General features: G+C 36.8%; 1 protein-coding gene across 2 annotated transcripts in view; it reads left to right on the top strand.

Annotated features, from left to right (window-relative positions):
• LOC139978340 (serine/threonine-protein kinase ULK3-like) overlaps positions 1-18852 on the top strand; it is a 54522-nt gene that overhangs the window by 12302 nt on the left and 23368 nt on the right. For both annotated transcript variants that reach the window (XM_071988452.1, XM_071988453.1), the window contains 6 exons: positions 440-480; positions 1239-1356; positions 2750-2817; positions 3078-3153; positions 3573-3661; positions 5405-5474. In XM_071988452.1, the coding sequence (XP_071844553.1) occupies positions 440-480; positions 1239-1356; positions 2750-2817; positions 3078-3153; positions 3573-3661; positions 5405-5474 (462 nt within the window). The remainder of the gene's footprint in view (positions 1-439; positions 481-1238; positions 1357-2749; positions 2818-3077; positions 3154-3572; positions 3662-5404; positions 5475-18852) is intronic.

The raw sequence follows: 18852 nt of genomic DNA, 5'->3' as shown, positions 1-18852 counted from the left end.
AAGGAACCGGCGTTAACCACTGAGCTAACGCTCGTGATATATATATGCATTAAGTTGGTTAACAACAGCATCATACTTCAACCAATATTTGTTATCTAATTCTTGCTACAACTGTAGATATATATAACAAACTTAGATTATACTTCTGCATGCATTTATTTCTTGTATGTGTGAACTTTATCAGAACCACAGAATATTCAAATGCATTTGTATTTTCAGGGAATAGTTTAGCTTTCAAATTTTGTGCAGCATACTATAAAATACTATGATACCAGTGTCAAAAACTACTATATATGTTTGCACTTGTTTGGCATTTTGACCATTTTCTATAGCATTTTGTGGTTGCGATGGATAAATCATTCCCTGACTTTAACTATATGACTACAGTAAACTACATTTTTGCATTCAAATTTGTAAGAATATGGTTTTTCTCTTCCAGATGAAAGAAATGAGAAAATTAAAGATGTTTTAAGGAAAAAGGTAACTTTTGTTTTATTTATTTCCAAATAATCCACATTTGTGTCAGTGAAGCATTCCTTCAATATCAATAACAAACGATAATGGATTTTTTTTTCTCTGCAATTTGTGAAGTTTGATTAATGGTGAAAATCAATAGTTCTAGATCATTGACAGTATAGTAAACAGCTTACTGTTGTTCTTCATGGGTGTATGCTCATGGCAAGCCATCCAGGATTTCCTGCATACTTCCTTATCATGACACAGTTGTACTTTCACAATTAAAAATGTATCTTCATTACTTTTGTATTGGCTGTTGTTCTGATAATGCTAAACTGAAATCCATGAACTAGGTTCTAGACACTACATCTGGAAGCAGATTTAACCTTTAAGGTCTCTGACATCAGCTCCAAGCTGTAGAGTGCTAAACTTGGTTAAAAAGTTTTGAAGAGGACTTTTCCTTGAATCTGTCACCCACCACATTATTGCAGAGTGTTAAGTGTTAACAAATTTACATATCTCTCATTAAAATAAATGATTTGAAAATGGCAATAAATTGCATTTCAACATAACTGACCATTATTTTACAGTCTAGCATATTTCAGAGCAACATTGATGATCTTTAAGGTTTCTGTTCCAAGTGTATATCTAGGGAACCATTAGTGAGTCATTGTAGCATATTTGTGTTCAATACTATGGATGGGGGAGATGGGGGGGGGGGGATAGGTGGTTAGAGGACAGGGTTCATCTGTGCATACAATTATTTATTTTTTTATGTTTAGGTTCAGGAGTATATGCAGAGGGCAGAACAGATCAAACAAATGATGAAGCCAGCAGCCCGACCGGTACAGCAGTTACAGGAACCACCTGATAATGCAATAGAACCCATATATCTACTCTGTAAGTATTCAGTGCTGAGGCAGGGTAGACCTGAAACATGTAAACAAGGTAGGGGTAAGGGATGGATAACATTAGTGATGAAGCCAGTAGCCCGACCAGTTCAGCAGTTACAGGAACCAGCTGATAATGCAATAGCACCCATATATCTACTCTATAAGTATTCAGTGCTGAGGGAGGGTAGACCCAAAACGTGTAAACAAGATGGGAATAGTGGGTAAGGGTAAGGTATGGATAACATTAATGATGAAGCCAGCTGCGAGACTGGGGTCAACAGTCTCAGGATACCAGTACACTATAACGACTTGATGATGCAATAGCACCCATATATCCACTCTGTCAGTTTTCAGTGCTGAGGCAGGGTAGACCTGAAACGTGTAATAGGAGGGGATAAGAGTGGGGTGAGGTTGGGGTAGGGATAGGACATGGATTAATGGATTAAGCTATTGATGAAGCAAGTAGCCAGATACATATATTATACGTATATAAATTATTTATATGTATTCTGTAAAGAGTATTCAGTGATGAGAAAGTAGAATAGGTGTAGACAGCAGATTTAGGATAGCATTGAGCATGGTGTGTGGGGGGGGGGGTGGGGGGATGGTTGGGCTGCTGCCAGAGGATCTTGGAAAGAAAGATGACACATTAAATCTCCATCAAAGGATGATTACTTTTTATATACAGTATATTGGGGTGTACTCTTGGTATTTTTTTTTTTTTTTTGGGAAGGGGGGGGGGACAAATGAAGTTGGTTTACTTCAGATTTTAAAGTTTTGAGGTTAATTCAAAACAGTTTTGAGATCAGATCTTAGGTCCTAGAGTAATAGGGTGCACATAAATTTGGAAGAGGATGGTCTTGCATAAAATATCGCACAGTGTACTGATGGGTACATTTGTGTTGAAACACCACAATTCTCTCAGAGTCGAGCAATAGGCTAAAATTCCTTTACAGTGACGTCTGTGAGTCGCCAGTAAATACTGGCACTGTTTAGAGCTTCTCCAAAGCAAACCAGTCTATGGTACATATGATTCTATAGCATTTGTTTCTTCTTGTAGGGTGTAATTATTGTAGGTATCATGTCAAGTTTGTTGCTCACACTTTCTCAGGTTTATTCCATAAAGTTCCAAGCAGATTAAAGCAACCCTTATCATCATCCTATGACATGATGGAGATGGTGAACTCTTCCAAATAGTTAATAATACTTTTGTCTCTAATTTGCAGATATCATATTTATAAGTGTTTGGTTATGTTAGATTTGCTTCTCCAGAGAATTTGTACCAATCGAAGGATTATATTTGTAATCCAGGGTCCTATACATCCCTTACCCCATTAAGGAGCACACACTGAAGCAAATTATGTAATAGGTTTTGGCTTTTGATCATTTTTCTTTGACAGTAAAGCTCTCTAACGGTTATCCAAAACTGAAGGAGGGTTTACATCGGTCCCAGGAAGCCAGCATGGCGGTAAGAGCAGAGAACAATACTTTCTTTTCTATCCCTTTGCTATATATTTGTATGTACAGTATGTAGCCTAATAGCTTAATGGAGTCAAGAGGCACTTTACTGTGTTTTAGTAGTGAGTGGTGTAAGCGTGGAACCGTATGGAAAGATGGGAGAGGATGAGGGAAGAAGGTCTTGGTTTCTTAACTCTTTCTTTTACCTTACAAATTTCAGGCTTCAAATTAAAAACAATAATCTTCTACTGTTCATATTTGTGTTAATAGCACTCCAAGGAGGACTACGACAATGCTTTCTTTCTGTATCAAGATTGCCTGGAACAACTCATGTCCGTTCTTCAGAGTAAGTGAACCTAAAGACCCCCGGGTGGTGAATAAATGTGGAGCCCAGTGAAGGATGAGGGCAATGCTGCTTGAAGCACAGAACACTGGGAGCAAATAACAGAGTATTTGCTGAATTGCAGGGATACATTTGCAAGAATTTAATTACCTTTATTACGTTAATTAAGCTTAATTTGGAGTTGGAGGTGGGTCATTCAACAGAACCACCTATGTATGTATTACAGTAGGTTATAGTTGATGGTATGTTTGTGTTTCTCAGAATCACCTATGTATGTATGACAGCAGGTTATAGCTGATGGTAACTTTCTTCCACCTATCATTTGATTACTCATATATTGCTATATGATTTGCATCAAACTGTGCTAGCTTACAGTAACTCTTTGTTCCCATGAGATGTTTATTTTTCATATTTTCTTACAGACGAGAAACCAGGGAAACGAAAAGATTTACTGAAGGGTGAAGTCACCCAAATAATGCAGAGGGCAGAAGAAGTTAAGCAGTACTTAGAGGTACCAAAAAAACAAGCATTCCATCAGAAATATTTTAGAGTTACATTGTGTTGTGACTAGCTTCATATCACAAATCCACTTTGCACATATGTATATAGTTAAAGTTAGATACATGACAGAGTCTTTATACTGGAAATGTGAGATAGGAGACATTTGAACTGGGTACAGTTCAGAACCATATCCTGTATCAGACCATAATATTGTTCAAGTGTTGTCTGGTTATGTCATGACAAGCTAAATATTACAAATAGATAGATAAATAAACACCAGAATCTTGACTGAAACTGTGAGATAAGGAACATATGAAACCAGCAGCTCAGAATGGAAAGTGACTGTAGCAGGATTTTTGCCAGGTGGAGAACAAAAGGTACCTAGTTCAAGAAAATAAAAATAATTTGGAAGAGAGGGCTTCAAACAATGTTTCTCCTTGTCTTGACCTTGACAGAAAGTACAAGTATCTTACCATTTTTATTGTTACATAGTTCACTTTGACCCTGGAAATGGAAGTAGCTTCAATTACTAAACGTATACAATACTTGAACAAAATCTCAGTAGTCTGTGATATTTGCTGAGTATGAAATATGCATAATACCCTCATCCTGGCATCCTTGAAAATTCCGATTTGGATAGAGAAGATTTTCACAAGTCCTCCAAGGACAGAAATGTGATATTTTACAACATTCTACAGCTTTTAGAGCCTCAAGGGAAACTTGACCTGGGAGAGAGACAGACTGAATTGGTTACTTTTTTACTGTTCTAATGATCTCTGTTTACCTTTGATGTGAAAACTATCCAAAAGAGTACATGAAGCCGACAATATCGGAAGCAGATAGAGCCATCGTTTTGATATGAGCCTGAAAATGGCTGCCAAACCTCATCATGTTTCAATGAGCATCGTTTAGCCGAGAGTTCAAGAATACGAAAATGTAACTTCAAATAAATAAATTTATCATACAGAGTCATGTCAGAATGAAATACATTGATCAATTCTCTGCATTTTTATTGATTGAGAAATAAGAAAGTGAAAACTTATTTAACTTTTTGTGGGAGGGTGCAATTGTGCAATAATTTGGGCCATATATGGACTTACATTGATCATAGTTGTTATGTGTTTTTTAACATTTGGAAATTTGATACTTGCAATCTTGGGAATGATAAAAATACATGAGAACAGATGAAATGTTATTTGGTATTAATTAAAGGTGTTATATTTGCTATAATTTGGGCCATACATGGACTTACCAATCATATTTGTTATGTTACATTTGGAAATTAAATGATATGTGTAATCTTGGGAATGAAAAACTGCATGATAACAGATGAAATGTTATTTTGGTATTAATTATATTTGCAAAAAGTCAGACACAATTAAAATCAATCACTGATATCAATTGTGAAAATACTTGGTCTGAATAACTTGTCAAAGTTTGTAAAATCTCTGCAAAACGGAACAAGCTAGGAAGACTGGTATTTGAGATAAAATGGTTAGGTTTTACACTTTCTCTTTAATCATTACTCTGTTTATTCTCTATATTTCGAGGTTGGAATTGCAACAAAGTTATTGCTACAATGATCAAGTTTCTAACGTTTACCTTACACAGTAGCATTAATGCTCAGTAAAAACGTCTTTTTACCTCTGACTATAAATGAAAGAACGAAACACAAGACAAAACTGAAAACAGAGAGTACAAAACAGGAGACTAAAATTATCTTCTTTCCTCTTTACCTCTCTCCTCTTTTTAGGTCAGAAAAGTTGGATTGATGAGGCAAGAGTCTTTCAAAGAGAGTGGACTAATGGGAAGTATGAGAGAGAGTAAGTTTGCCCTTTCCTTAATCCGATTCTGTATTCTACAAATCTATTTTCTTGTATTCATGACAACAATACACTTCCCTTGGAAGATATAACCTTACCAACAGCAAGACTTGCATGAATTTGAGTCAAGCTGTCCATTCCCATTTTGCTACAAATGGCTTTCCTTATCTATGAAGTAGCTTGCACACAGAATATATCATTAGGAATTTTCAACTACCCTATTGTACTATGCATCATAGCCTGGAGTCTGCCAAAACAAGAGAGAGAAAAAAAAAGCAACACAAAAATGGGGTCCGTAGAAGCCGAAGGGGCCCATTGCAACTTTACTTCATTCTATACTAAGTTTTAGTACAGGCAGAGAAAGGCTGAAAAAAAGAGGAGGAAAAAAAAAATCATTTTTTTAACCTCAGTCCAAACCATGATGGAGCTGAGGTCATAGGTGATACTGCCTTTTTCTGGAGGTCTATGAACATTATTAAATTGTCCATAGGGGCGGGGGGGGGGGAGGGGAGCCGGAAGGGTTTTTATGGAACCATTATTTGAAGACCTAGCCTGTACATACTATGGTCACTGTCACCAAAGAACTTGGTTTATTGCATCATTCTGCTGTAGCAGTCCACTCAAGAAACCCTGCCAGCTTCCTTCTCGTTTCAGGTTCTGATATCACCCTATTTTTATCACCCTTGCTCGGAAATATCCATAGGAAATATTCCTCATTGTGATGGATGTATCCACAGAAAATGTTTTGCTTTTATTCATGGAAAATGTACTTTTCCATAGGATATATATATCCTTACAATTGAGCATCACTGAGACAATAAGGTGTCTGATAGTGAAAACTCATAAAGATATAAATTACAGAACAATGTTGCGGATTAACCCGAAGCTTAACATAAATGTTTGGTCGTTGGTGCATACAAGTACAACCATTATCTGCAAGCCTCGAGGCTATGCTTAACATCCAGGTAAATCTATTATAACATGTTGATAGCAACACTTTGTAATGAATCTATGTTTAGATATTAATTTATTGGTTTCCCCACAAATATGCGTGCGATCGTTAACATTTTACGAACCTGGCTGGCTTATATTGAATAATAGTGTGTGCAGTCAGTATATTTATCACCGTGTTCGCGGTGGTCCGCGGCGGTTTCTTTGGCTAATTTAGCACTGTTGGATGGTGAGGTCAAGTATGTTTATAGTTTCGCTACACGTTATGATCGTACAGTGTCAGTCACATCTACAGGAATATTTATGCACGCAATCTTTACCTCCTTTTAATGTGCATTCATGCCTTGGTAAAGCAGTTAATGATCTTTGATCTCCCAAAGTTATTTTTACTGCTATATATAAAAGTATGTATATATATTATTAATATCACTATCAGTACTATTAATAGTACTCTTCTGGATCGTATCATACTTGTGGGATTCCTGGTAGGTGTGTAGGTGTTTTTTTTATTTTTTTATTATTTGCACTGATCTCCTGTTCAGTAACTGTAAAGACATAACAACAGTGTTGTTGTGGTGAGAGTGGAAGGATTGAAAAACTGAAATGAGATCTGCCTATAGCAGGGGGGTGGGCAACCTTTTTGAATGAATGGGCCAGATATAAGGAGTGAAAAATTGACTGGGCCTCACCTAACCAACGACCTGCTGTTGATTTCAAACCTTTGATTCCGAGGACTTTCAAGCAATAGGGGTGTGTACTTAATCTGTATTCACAAAAACATAATGTCAATACATTACAGTTGATAATTAATTGGGATAATAGGCCTACCTGACAGCATCATTAGTGCCGATAAATTCTAAACAGCTAGTTCGTTTTTTGTGATGATGTAAACTAGATTGATTTTTTCCTCTTTCTTGAGACATCTCAAAGGCTGCAAAAAAAATCACTGGTGGGCCGCATGTGGCCTGCGGGCTGTAGGTTGCCCACCTCAGGCCTATAATATGCTGGGCCCAATGGAGGGGAATCAACTGTTTGTCTACCTTGGTCTGACTTGAAATTTGGTCTGTGAAAATTTCTTTCATGCCAGGATGTTCAAACTGGGGAAGGCAACCCTCTCAAGGGTCGCCAAAACATTTGGGAGAAAAAACAAGCATTGCCAATAAAATAATTGTGGATAAAATTGTGGAAAAATCTTTTACATAAATTTCTGCAAAATTTAAAAAATATAATAACACCGTCTTGCAACTGAAGCACCCCGCTAATCATACAGACATTTCCCAAATGTCAGGGGGGGGGGGGGCATACCTCCTCCCCATAGGCCACTTTCCCAGGCCACAACATTCACCACTCGAGGGTTGCCAAGATGATAAAGGTTAAAGATGGGGTCACTAAGCCAAACAGTTTTGAACATTTAGTGCTTTAAGGTATCTCACTATTACTATATTGTCTATTGGACATCACACACCACACTGTGCATCGTATGCCATAGATAATAAAACGTACATTAATACACAACTTCAGCAAAGGTATCGTCATTAAATTGGAACATAACTTTAATTTTTGCCATCTCCTTGCCCCGCCTATCCCCTCTCCACCCCCATCCATGTGGCATACTCCACACCCCTCTGTATTTCACCACTAGAAACCAGACAGACTTAGTTTTTCCCACCCTGTTTCATTTCTAGGTGAAATTGTATCTGGCAACAGTTCAATATACTCTTCTCACCTCCCTGCTTCAGTTAATGCATACTAATTATGATACTAATTGTATAGCGTATAGTGAATTTATAGACATCTAGATGAGCACACACAAATAGTTCATGTCTTACAATATTGAAATACTACAGCTATATATTTTTTTATTTTATACTTTCAGCTATTTTTGTCGATGGATGGTAATTGCCATGCTGTAAACATGCGTCGAGAGCTATTATTTTCAAAAGGCATAAAAACCTACTGCCAGCAGATTTTGTAGTTTCTAGTGAAATAAAGATGAAGAACATAACTAGACATATTTATCAAAAGTAAACCTATTCTACCAGCAAAATTTTATTTTTCTATGACTGCCTTTAGATAACATCTCGGGAAAGCGCCAATGTGGCTCTCAGTTTATACTACTGCTTTACATGAAGCTTAGCTTAGCAGGCCCTTGACATCAGATTAGTAGAATTTTATGGTGTCGCATTGATTCTGTCAGATAAAACATTCTTAGTGTTTACATGGAAATAACATTGGCATCCTGCTGCATAGATACCAGGTCAGGTTCAAAGCATGTCTAGCTCTCTGGAGGAAACATGATTTTAGTAGAATTACAAGAGAACTTTTTATAAACATTTATGCAAGACTTTGAAGCACCTGCAACATATGTTCTCAGACTTCTCTGCCTCCCTTCTGCTCTCCCTCCCTTCTTGCCCCTTAACCCCCCCCCCCCCCCCGGAGAAAAACACATTCAGTCTCCATTTAAAAGATTCCTTTCCAATGATATCAAGAATTGTTTGTAAGAAGTGACATGCACAGGGTTTAAGTAGGTGTTTCTTTTAGGTTTTTGTTTTAAATAAAATTTGGGGAACATTGTGGGAAATGTTATACTAGCAATAAATAACAGCAAATTAAACATATTTTTCCTCTGAATTTGATGCATAAACTCATTGTCATGTGGTCAATTGTTGTGACCACAAGATTCAATTAAACTTTGGTCTGTGTTAAACTCACTATTAAAAATTAAAAATGAGAAACATGCATTTTCTTTAATGTAAACTATCAAGGGATTAAAAGTGCTGCCACGATACATACATAGCCCTACAAAACTTCACGGACATTTAAACAAAATTAATTTATCCTTCTTGGATATTTCTTATTCCAGTAAGAGACATGTGTATGTTGCAAATGCCCCCCCCCCCCTCCCCACCCAAATATATATATATATTTAGGCATGTTATTTGCCTTTGTTGATTTATGTATTTTGAGGTTACTTAAACTAGCATTTGATTCTCCATGTAAGTCTATAAAATAACCCTTGCATTTGGGCATTTTGCATTTCATTATCTGTCAATCTCTCTTCCCTTTATATATCCCTCCGCTCTTCCGCCACAGCTGTCCAGTAAACTTGTTAACTTTAGTGTTGACTCTTTTTTGGGGGGGGGGGGGGGAAGGGGGGGCTCTGCTAGAAGGTTGGTTTTTGTTTAGTTCTGTCTTTTACATATAGCCGGAAAGCTTAACAACACCACGTCACCAGCATTTTATAGGAAGGTCATACGCCAGGTAAAAGCTCTTAAGGAACATGTTTATTATACACAAACAATCCCGCTATCATGTAAATATCCCATTTTACAATACACTAGACGAATCTGCATATATTTCTTTAGGGGCCCTTTGACATTGTTAACATTTTGGCCGATACCTGTTGCTTCTAAAGCCACAGTTTTTTACAGAGTTTTACGAAGAAAAAGGGAAAAAGAGGTTGAAGTTGTGTCTTATTATCAGGAGGGGTTATTTTTTCGTGAAATCTGGATAGATTTCAAGTTTTGAGAGAAGCAGAGTTCTGTATTAAGACAGTGCAGACATAAATATATAGAGAGAAATAGAGAAAAAAGGAAAAATAATTTCAAATAACAGAATGCTAGTATACAGTCTGTCCACTTGAAGGATGGAACCATGTGATTGATAACACAGTATTTTCTTGACACAATTTTCTATTTTTGAATCAGAAGCTTTGGTCGAGGAGAGGAGAAGATATTTACTATTCACAGCTGTTTCATAGTTCCATTTCAGAGGTTGTTCAACTCTATACTCTGTCCAGATTAAAATCTCTGAGCTCAATCGAGAGATTGTGTTTACACTAGAGATTCCATGTGGAACTCTCCAGCTGTTGGACTCGATGGATAGTCTTCATGTAGTGTTCACAAGTCTGTACTTATATTACCTGGTGTCTTTGTTGGTCGATGGTGCGCTTGTGAAATATGACAAATTTTTAGTTCATTCTTGACGCTCCATTCTTGTCGACCACAGTTTTGAACCCAAAACTTTTTTTCATTTTCCATGTCCATTCAAATGTTTCCCAGAATGTTTCCTGGTATAATTATGAAATCGCATTAATTGCAATCTTCATGGTTACATACACCATGGAAACATATAAAGCATATCAGTAATGGTTGACCCTGCCCTTCCACTGTGTCACAGTCACGTACAGTACCATTACATGTACATTGCATGTACCATGATATTTCATGAAGAGTATGCAGGTACACAGTATGGTGTCAGTTTACTGCAACAGATTAGTGATAGAATAAATTAAATGTGCCATTGCAGGAAAGGAAGCTCTTTGTTTATCATACGACAGTTTCAATATTGGGTGGGTGTTGAAAATTTCTTGAAATGCAATAGGTCAGATAAAGGACACATCTACCAAATACAAGTCAGGGAGACCTGTGTGTGTTCAAGTCTCACTTTCAATGTTTGTTGTGGGTTCAGTGGAATAGGTCGGAAACAGGACACATTTCCTATGCCATTACTTGACAGGGCAGCGTAACTTCAAGTCTGTTCCAATGATCATCAGTAAATGGACACGTTGTAAACATGTACCCTAGGGCCTTACCTCGATGGGAAGCTACACGTTGTTCAATACTTTGTAGGAGTTTGGTGAAAATGATGGAAAAAAATAGGACGGAATATGGATTGATGCATTCATGTCTGTCAGTAGAGTAGGGGTGGGACCAAACTTGATCTTAAAGGCCACAGTGAAATTTTGCACCCATGAATCTTTGTCTAACATAACTTAAGGGGATGTACATAAGTACTTCAAAATGTACCAAAGTACTCCAAAATGTACCTAAGTACTCCAAAATGTACCAAAGTACTCCAAAATGTACCTAAGTACTCCAAAATGTACCTAAGTACTCCAAAATGTACCTATGTACTCCAAAATGTACCTATGTACTCCAAATTGTACCTACAAGCAAACATTGAAAGGTTTACAATTTCTCTGTGCCTTGTCCATCCGTCCATGTTGAAATATCCTGTCCCAAGTACATCCTATACAAAACCCTCATAATATACATATTTCATGTTTTCCATTGTTATAAGATTCTGGGGGTTGCATTAATGAAGTTTTTGGAAGCCTTGGTAGGTCGTAGAAAACGAGCAGCACACAGGGTGTAGTCTTTACATCACTTGTACTTTAGAGCAACAGAATCATCAAGATAAAAATGGACAAAGACCCTTTTCTCAGGTTATATACATCAAATCACTTGATTTTACATGTCTATTGAAAATGAAATTACAGTAGAAGTTGAAGGTTTACAGTCTTGTATGAGGCTAATGCCTCCTCACATGACTACTTAACCCTGGTCATTGGTAACTTGTCACACCCACACACCAAAGTGTGCACAATTCAATCAATCTCTCCTGGGGCACCACAGTGCACCACAACCACGTGTCCCCCGGGGGACTTCCCATAGGGTGCAGCCACAAACCGGCGCATGCAACTATATTTACAAGTTACCTCGCAGGTCCCCATTTATACACCTGGGTGAAGAGAGGCAATGGAGATAAAGCGCCTTGCCCAAGGACACAACGCAATGATCTGGCCAGGGCTCGAACCTGTAATCCTTAGATCACAAGTCCACTGCCTTAACCACTTGACCACAACACCCTCAGTATAGAAATTACAACAATCCTTCTCACCCTATTTATAAGGGAAGGGATGTGAACTTTGAAAACATGCCAAAACAAGAAGAAAAAATGTATCTAGACCATTGTACATGTATATGCCTGCAAAAATTGCTGTATACACTTGCTGTGTGTTCTGTGAATCGAAACACAGGGAAACGTGTATAAATGCACAGTAATAACAGCACATTCAATAAGGAGTTCCTAGAATATTAATTTAATTAATTACTACAGTTGTTTCAAACATAGTGTGGCTTCTGGTTAGCTGATGTATTATATTCTGTGTACTAAACTTTGTAGGCCAGCCACTTCTATTGTTGTGCCTTCTATGTTTAAAGGAAATAACCTGAAAGAGAGAGAGTGAGGGGACAAAAATTCAAAAATCTTCAATTGTAACCAAGATAGATTAAGAGTTGAATGGTTGTGAATAGTGTATGAAATAAATACATCAAACTTGTACAATTTATTGCAAGATCATGCTTTTACTATTAACTAGGCTTCCAAGTATCTGTAAAAATGGAGATGTCAACAACATCTTGATTGTGTCTGAAAGTAACCTGGCTCTCTTTGGAATCAAAATTCTTAATGAAGTTTGAAATGTTAGATAAGCACTGTGGTCTCTCTGTCTGTGTCCTCTGTAAATTGTCCTTCAGACCGTTAAACGAAACATCGGTAACGATACATCGGAGAACTTAATGAAGATTATTTTCTGGCATTTACTGCCAGACAATTTCATACTACCGTAGGAGGCGTAGAGTGACAACTGTGGTTTTCATCTGTATATACAAAGTTTTATCCAGGCTGGAGTTTTAAAGCAGTCATGTGGTAAAGTGGTAAATTTGACAATTTAACCAAACCTCCTGTATCACTCAAAACTAAGATCACAAAAGAAAACAATCTGCTAGATTCACCCCCCCCCCCCATCTCGAAATAATTGATGTTAATAAAGAAAAACTTGATGAATTTTATTCAGTTCTCACAATTTCATTTTTAGACCCTTTTTAAGTGAACTTTTTCCTACATTTTTAATCACATCTATGTGAAATAAGAACTTGACATTAACTAACTTTCAGTTCATTATTTGAAATGAAACACAACTATTCAAGCTACCTGTATGAAACAACGTTTATATACAAGTTAAGCTTCCAAAAATATCAAAATTGATCAATATCTGATGCTTTTGAGGTTATCAACACTGACGATTTGCAATTCTCAACAGGGTGCCAAAAAAAAAAAATGTTCAGTGGGTTGCTAGACTTTCTTGAGACGTTGAAAACTACTTATCTACAGCTTTTGTAGAGCTTACCAAGGGAGATCGATTTAGTTATCTTTTAACATCCAGTTATCATGATGCTACAGTAGCTTGGTTTCATGCCTTCTGAAAATTGGATTCTCATGAGCAGGAATCTTGTGGGTAGTGGCTCATTCCACTTGGAAGGTATTGGGTCATGGGCCTATATGTTTGTGGACCAATGCTTAACACCGAAGCAGTTTTCTTTGATTACAGCAGTATTTTGTGTCACAAAGTATAGAAGGAAAATACTTTACTAATTGTACTTGTTTAACTGACATGAGGACAATTGCAATATTTAACCCTCCCCCCCAAAAAAAAAATTTTCCTCCTATTGTTTTGGTGGAAAAGACATCTGCTATCAAACTGTGAATGAAAGTTAAACATTAGTCAGAAGTTTCAAGTCCAAACATAAACTGTTTTACACCTCAACTTGCCATTGCTAAACATGTTTTTCGTTTAGGCATAAGTGACACAAGTGGAACATAGAAGTTAAGTTGATCATTCAGCACAAGTTGCTCACTTTGGATATGCCCATGCTTAAAGGGTGTGAAAACTCGCGCACAAAGAAACATCACATGCCGGTAATCTGACCTAGTTTTGAATGAGGTGTAACAGAAGTGTTAGACACCACCATCGATCCCAGGAAATACACACACAGCTTGCTACCGTCGGTAATCAGACACTAGTGTACAGTCAATACATACAGCTACGGTCAATACCCACAACACAGTGTACATAGCAGCGATGGACATCTCAGGTCTAGCTAAAAGATAACAAGGTATCACGTTTCATTACTGTCTGCATTTTGTAGCGACAAGAAGAAAACTTCACTTGCAAGCAACTGAAAGTTAACTTTTTCAGAGCGCGACACGTGGTTTGGGGCGAAATCTTCAATGCCTTTAATTGTGAGCACACTCTGTTATTCTGTAGGCCTATAGGTCATGAACATTTACAGGACTTATAAATATGACAGCTCACCTCCCCCCTACCCCCCCCCACCCTGACTCTAACCCTGAGCTGCAATATAAACTGTATAAATACAAACATGTACAGTGTACTGTAGAATCAAGCAATATTTAACCACTTTGATCTGAGTAGGAGTCTTTCAACTAATATCTCTCCTCTCTTTAATTTCCCTCTTCTTTGGTCTTTTTCTCTGATACACTTAGCACACAGAATATAAAAGAGAAAACATATCCATTGAGTTTATTTTCCCCTTTATTTTGTGCCTGTATCAATTACCATTTTTTATGTGACTTATTTAAATCATTAATCAACCTTTTGGCAAAGAAGGACACACTGTAATAATATGCTCACGAAAACTAGGTGGAATGTAGGACTGCAACATGAACCCATTAGTATTTATGTAGCTAATATAACCAGTTTCTATGTTGCTTAATGAGAAGAGAAGAAAAAAGATAAGAAAAGAAAAAAAAACATCCAATCAGTTTAAATCACGAGCCTCAGCAACATTATTCGACGTTTGGTCACAAAGTGGTTTTGTAAAATTCAGCAGTCGTTTCTTTTAACTAAATCAAGACCTGGGGTATTTTGTTTGTTAATACAATCATACACATTAAGCCCTGCAACCAAGTCATATGTTTTCGTCGAAAGTGTTTTGAATTTATGACTGATACGATAGCTTTGATTTAATACCATAAGTTGCAGGTTATTTGAAGACTGCTGCCTTGACAGGGTTTTTAAAAGTTAGCTAATTTGCATTTTTAAGTTTGCATATATATGGTTACTGCTTTCAATATGCGGCTTTTGGAAGGTAAATTTACTCGTGAAGGCATCAGTCTCACGTAATATGTCGATTTGTTCCATTGCCTTTTATCTAAGTATTATGTAGCTCCATGTTTAGGTCAATTGTTTAAGATTCAGTCGAAAGCAATTTTGTGTTATTTCAGCTCCAAGTTGCTTTTTTCTACCGTTATTGCTGTACGTGTGGGAGCAAATCATCTGGTGAAAATCACACCAATTTCAAGACTAGTAGTAGTAATAGTAGTAGTAATAGTAGTAGTAGTAGTAGTAGTAGTAGTAGTAGTAGTAGTAGTAGTAGTATAGGTGGTAGTAATAGCTTACAGCACTTTTGCCAGCTGGTGACTTTTAAAAGTCTTGTTGATTCAAGGATAAATCATCATCAAGCATTAAATAATTATGTAATTATGTGTAATTATATATTAAGTAATATATTCCTTAAAAAGTTTGCCCAAAAGGTCATCTATACTATTGTGCCCAATTGGCTGGTTGCTAAAAGTGCTAAAACTTTCCAGAAGGTACACTTCTGGAGATGTTGATATACTTGATTATCAAACTGTCAGCATTTGTCCTTGATATTAACCAGTGGCAAATGAAATATTTTTAAAAAAAAGCATGCCTTTTAAAAATGGGATAATTTGTAAGGTTTGACTGTAGAGGAAAATTTTTGTTTTCTCCAGCTCTGTTGTTGCCCATATTTATTCAGATCTTGATTAATACTGATTTCCACTTCTTATTAGATCATGGCTTGATTTTCCCCCCTTCCCCATCCACTCTCCAAACTGTTCAATGATTACTAACATATGGCAACATTATGCATTTTTAATCGTTGACATCAAAATTCATTTTCTTTATTAAGGAGAAGGTGCCTTGTTAGTTGTCATGTGGACTCCAATCCAAAATTGATATTTTGAAAAGTAAGTATTTTAAAGCTGAGTTCTGCAGTGCATCCAGAGCCAAAGTTCTAACATAATTCTTAGGTCAAGTAAGGACAAGATGAACTGATATGATGTTATCGTATGTATATATATATCGTATGTATGTATATACTTACATTAATGCTTGGTAACAGAAGGGTTCAAGTAGCCTAGAATGGTGTTTACATAAAGAACTGTCCTCAACCATGGATGGACACTCCTCTTACAGTAATGGATTCACCAACTTCATTCTTTACACAGCCCGCAAGCTGTGGGTATTTAGTCACAGCATAATTACAGTTCAGTGATATGATGTAAAGTGTTAGAATTGAAAGGATATTTTATCTTGTCCTCTTGGCAGTTGAGTATACACTGACATCTTTCCAGAACTACATAAGCCATTTAATCCATGGCATGTGTCACAGATTACCCGTTGTGAAAATAGTTTAAAAACAAACTTGTGTAACAGGTATCAAATTCACCTGTAGAAATGTATGATAATCCCAGGAAATCACAGAGATTTTGCATGCAATTGTGTTATTTTAACACACAAATGACTTGATACCTGCCTGGTATAAATTGCAAGTTTTCACCCTTTGACACACATTACCACACATTGTCTCAGACTTCAAGAAAGTGACGTTGCAAGTCCCCATAACTCAATTTGGCACAGGAATCTGTAACGTTCCCATGATAAGAAATCCGATGTGTGAAATTTTTGAACTAGCAGGAATTTCCTGTGACACAGAAATTTCCAAGTTGTCTATGTATTATATATTTCTTGGACTGGATTTTCTCGGACTTGCCACGGTTTGACACACACATTAATGTCTCACTTTGTGCCATTTAGATAGGTTTCCACACATTTTTCACAGGATGTTCGCATTGAAACATGCTGTTTTTCATGTGAAATTTGATTCCAAAGATGAAGGTTTTCTACACAGCTGTTCATGTGTATTTTATTTTGTTGTGTTAAACTATGATCGCAGCTACGGATTGCGGGTGTTTTTCGTTCGTTGAAGACATGGTTATATCGAACAGAAAACTTACAGTGTTTGATTTATTAAGTGAGGATGTAACAGTAAGCTGCCTATTAGTTGCGTGATGCTATTCACCAAGAAGTGGTCTTCTATGCTGAACATCAGGCCAATATCTTTAGAAACAAATGTTAATTACCCTTTGAGTTAGGTGATTGATTTGCACTGCAAAAATGAGAAATAAAAGTTAGTACCCTCAATAATTTACTTCCTGCAAACAGAAGATAACCTGGCTTCTATGTTATATTTAAATAGGTTTCCATTCAAACCAAAAACATTTTTTTTTTTTTTTTTTTTTGTATTTTGGTTAATTTTCTCACACTGGTAACTTGGATAGAAGTTTTCTTAATGTATGCCACCACAGCTGGTTTATCTGAATACAGCACTCAAAACAGGTACTATTTTACTTGATCCTGTTATGTACAGGCTGAAAAACAGGTACCATCAATTCTTAAAAACGAACGCACATTCAATTTGTTGGTTTTCTCACGATACCCAAATCTTGATCCCTTCCAGTGCTTTCAATACGACAAGGCAAGCCCCCCCCCAAAAAAAAATTTCAGCCAAAAAAAACGTTGACATTTATCATCCCACGTTTCAAGACGACTGGCATTTGTGGGGCATCTGTCAGGAGTTCTTATGATATTTACTATTTACATGACATATTGAGGGACGATGCCAAGTTACCCCTTCTCGATAAGAGCTCTGAATTGATATAATGTGTGTTCCATCACACGTTTGTAACTCTTCAGCTGCCGAACCCAGAGTCGAGATGGCTCTTACGACATCGTGGAATGTAAATATTTGGACACAAGTAAAAAGCCCTTTCCCTGAAAATCTGATTATGATCTGTGCATTTAATGGAGTAAGTGATGGCTTAGGTGTAGGGAGTGGCAGCATATGTGAGTCAGAAGGCTTCAAAGATGTTTCAGCTTAATGAGCAGTCCAGGGTCAAATTGCAGTCGAGAGATTGTGGAAGTGGTTTCGATCTTTAGTACTAGAAACTGTCCAAGTCTCAAAAGACATAAAACATTTTTATTTTACGACAGTCCATAAGGTTATCCTGTGTACAGATTTTTTCTTGTTTTTTTTTTGGAGGAGGGGGGGGGGTTAGTTTGTCATTCACAGGCATGCATTCGCCTATGTTTTGGCGATACTAGCATTATCATATGGACGGATGCTTTTGCATCTGGCCATGCAGGATGGAAGTGTGTCCAGTTTTAAAATCTAAATGGACGTTTAAAAGGCCATTTATATGGCCGTTTGAATGGCCATTCAAATGCCTTCATATTAAACTAGACTACTCAAGTTTGACATTAAGCATAGCCAGCATACATTGTATTAAAACAATGATATAAATGATTAGGAAGGAGATTAATCAAATGTAAGAAATATAGTCCCTTAACGAGGTACAGTACTCCTCTTAGATCTATTCTTCGATCTGTCAGATTATACTGTAATTGATTAAATGTGATCAGTCTTTAAAAAATAATAAAGCGAGGAAACAAGGTTAAAAAGTCTAGTTGAATTGAGTTTATGGACAAATTAACCATCATTGGATAGATAACCTTTGGCCTAATTTTTAATGTGTTTAGCCATTTTTATGCTTTATTAAGCTCTGTAGCTTAGGTGTTAATTAGATTCACCAGAGTGAGGCGTAATGCTGTCATAAAAATGATATTTATTTACATTCCACTCTTACTGTAAGTACAGTTACAGTATCAATCTTGAGTCAAATCTGTTTGGTAAGT

Source organism: Apostichopus japonicus, chromosome 13 (genome assembly GCF_037975245.1).
Source record: "Apostichopus japonicus isolate 1M-3 chromosome 13, ASM3797524v1, whole genome shotgun sequence".
Classification (NCBI taxonomy): Eukaryota; Metazoa; Echinodermata; class Holothuroidea; order Aspidochirotida; family Stichopodidae; genus Apostichopus; species Apostichopus japonicus.
This window is presented reverse-complemented; position numbering and strand designations above follow the sequence as displayed.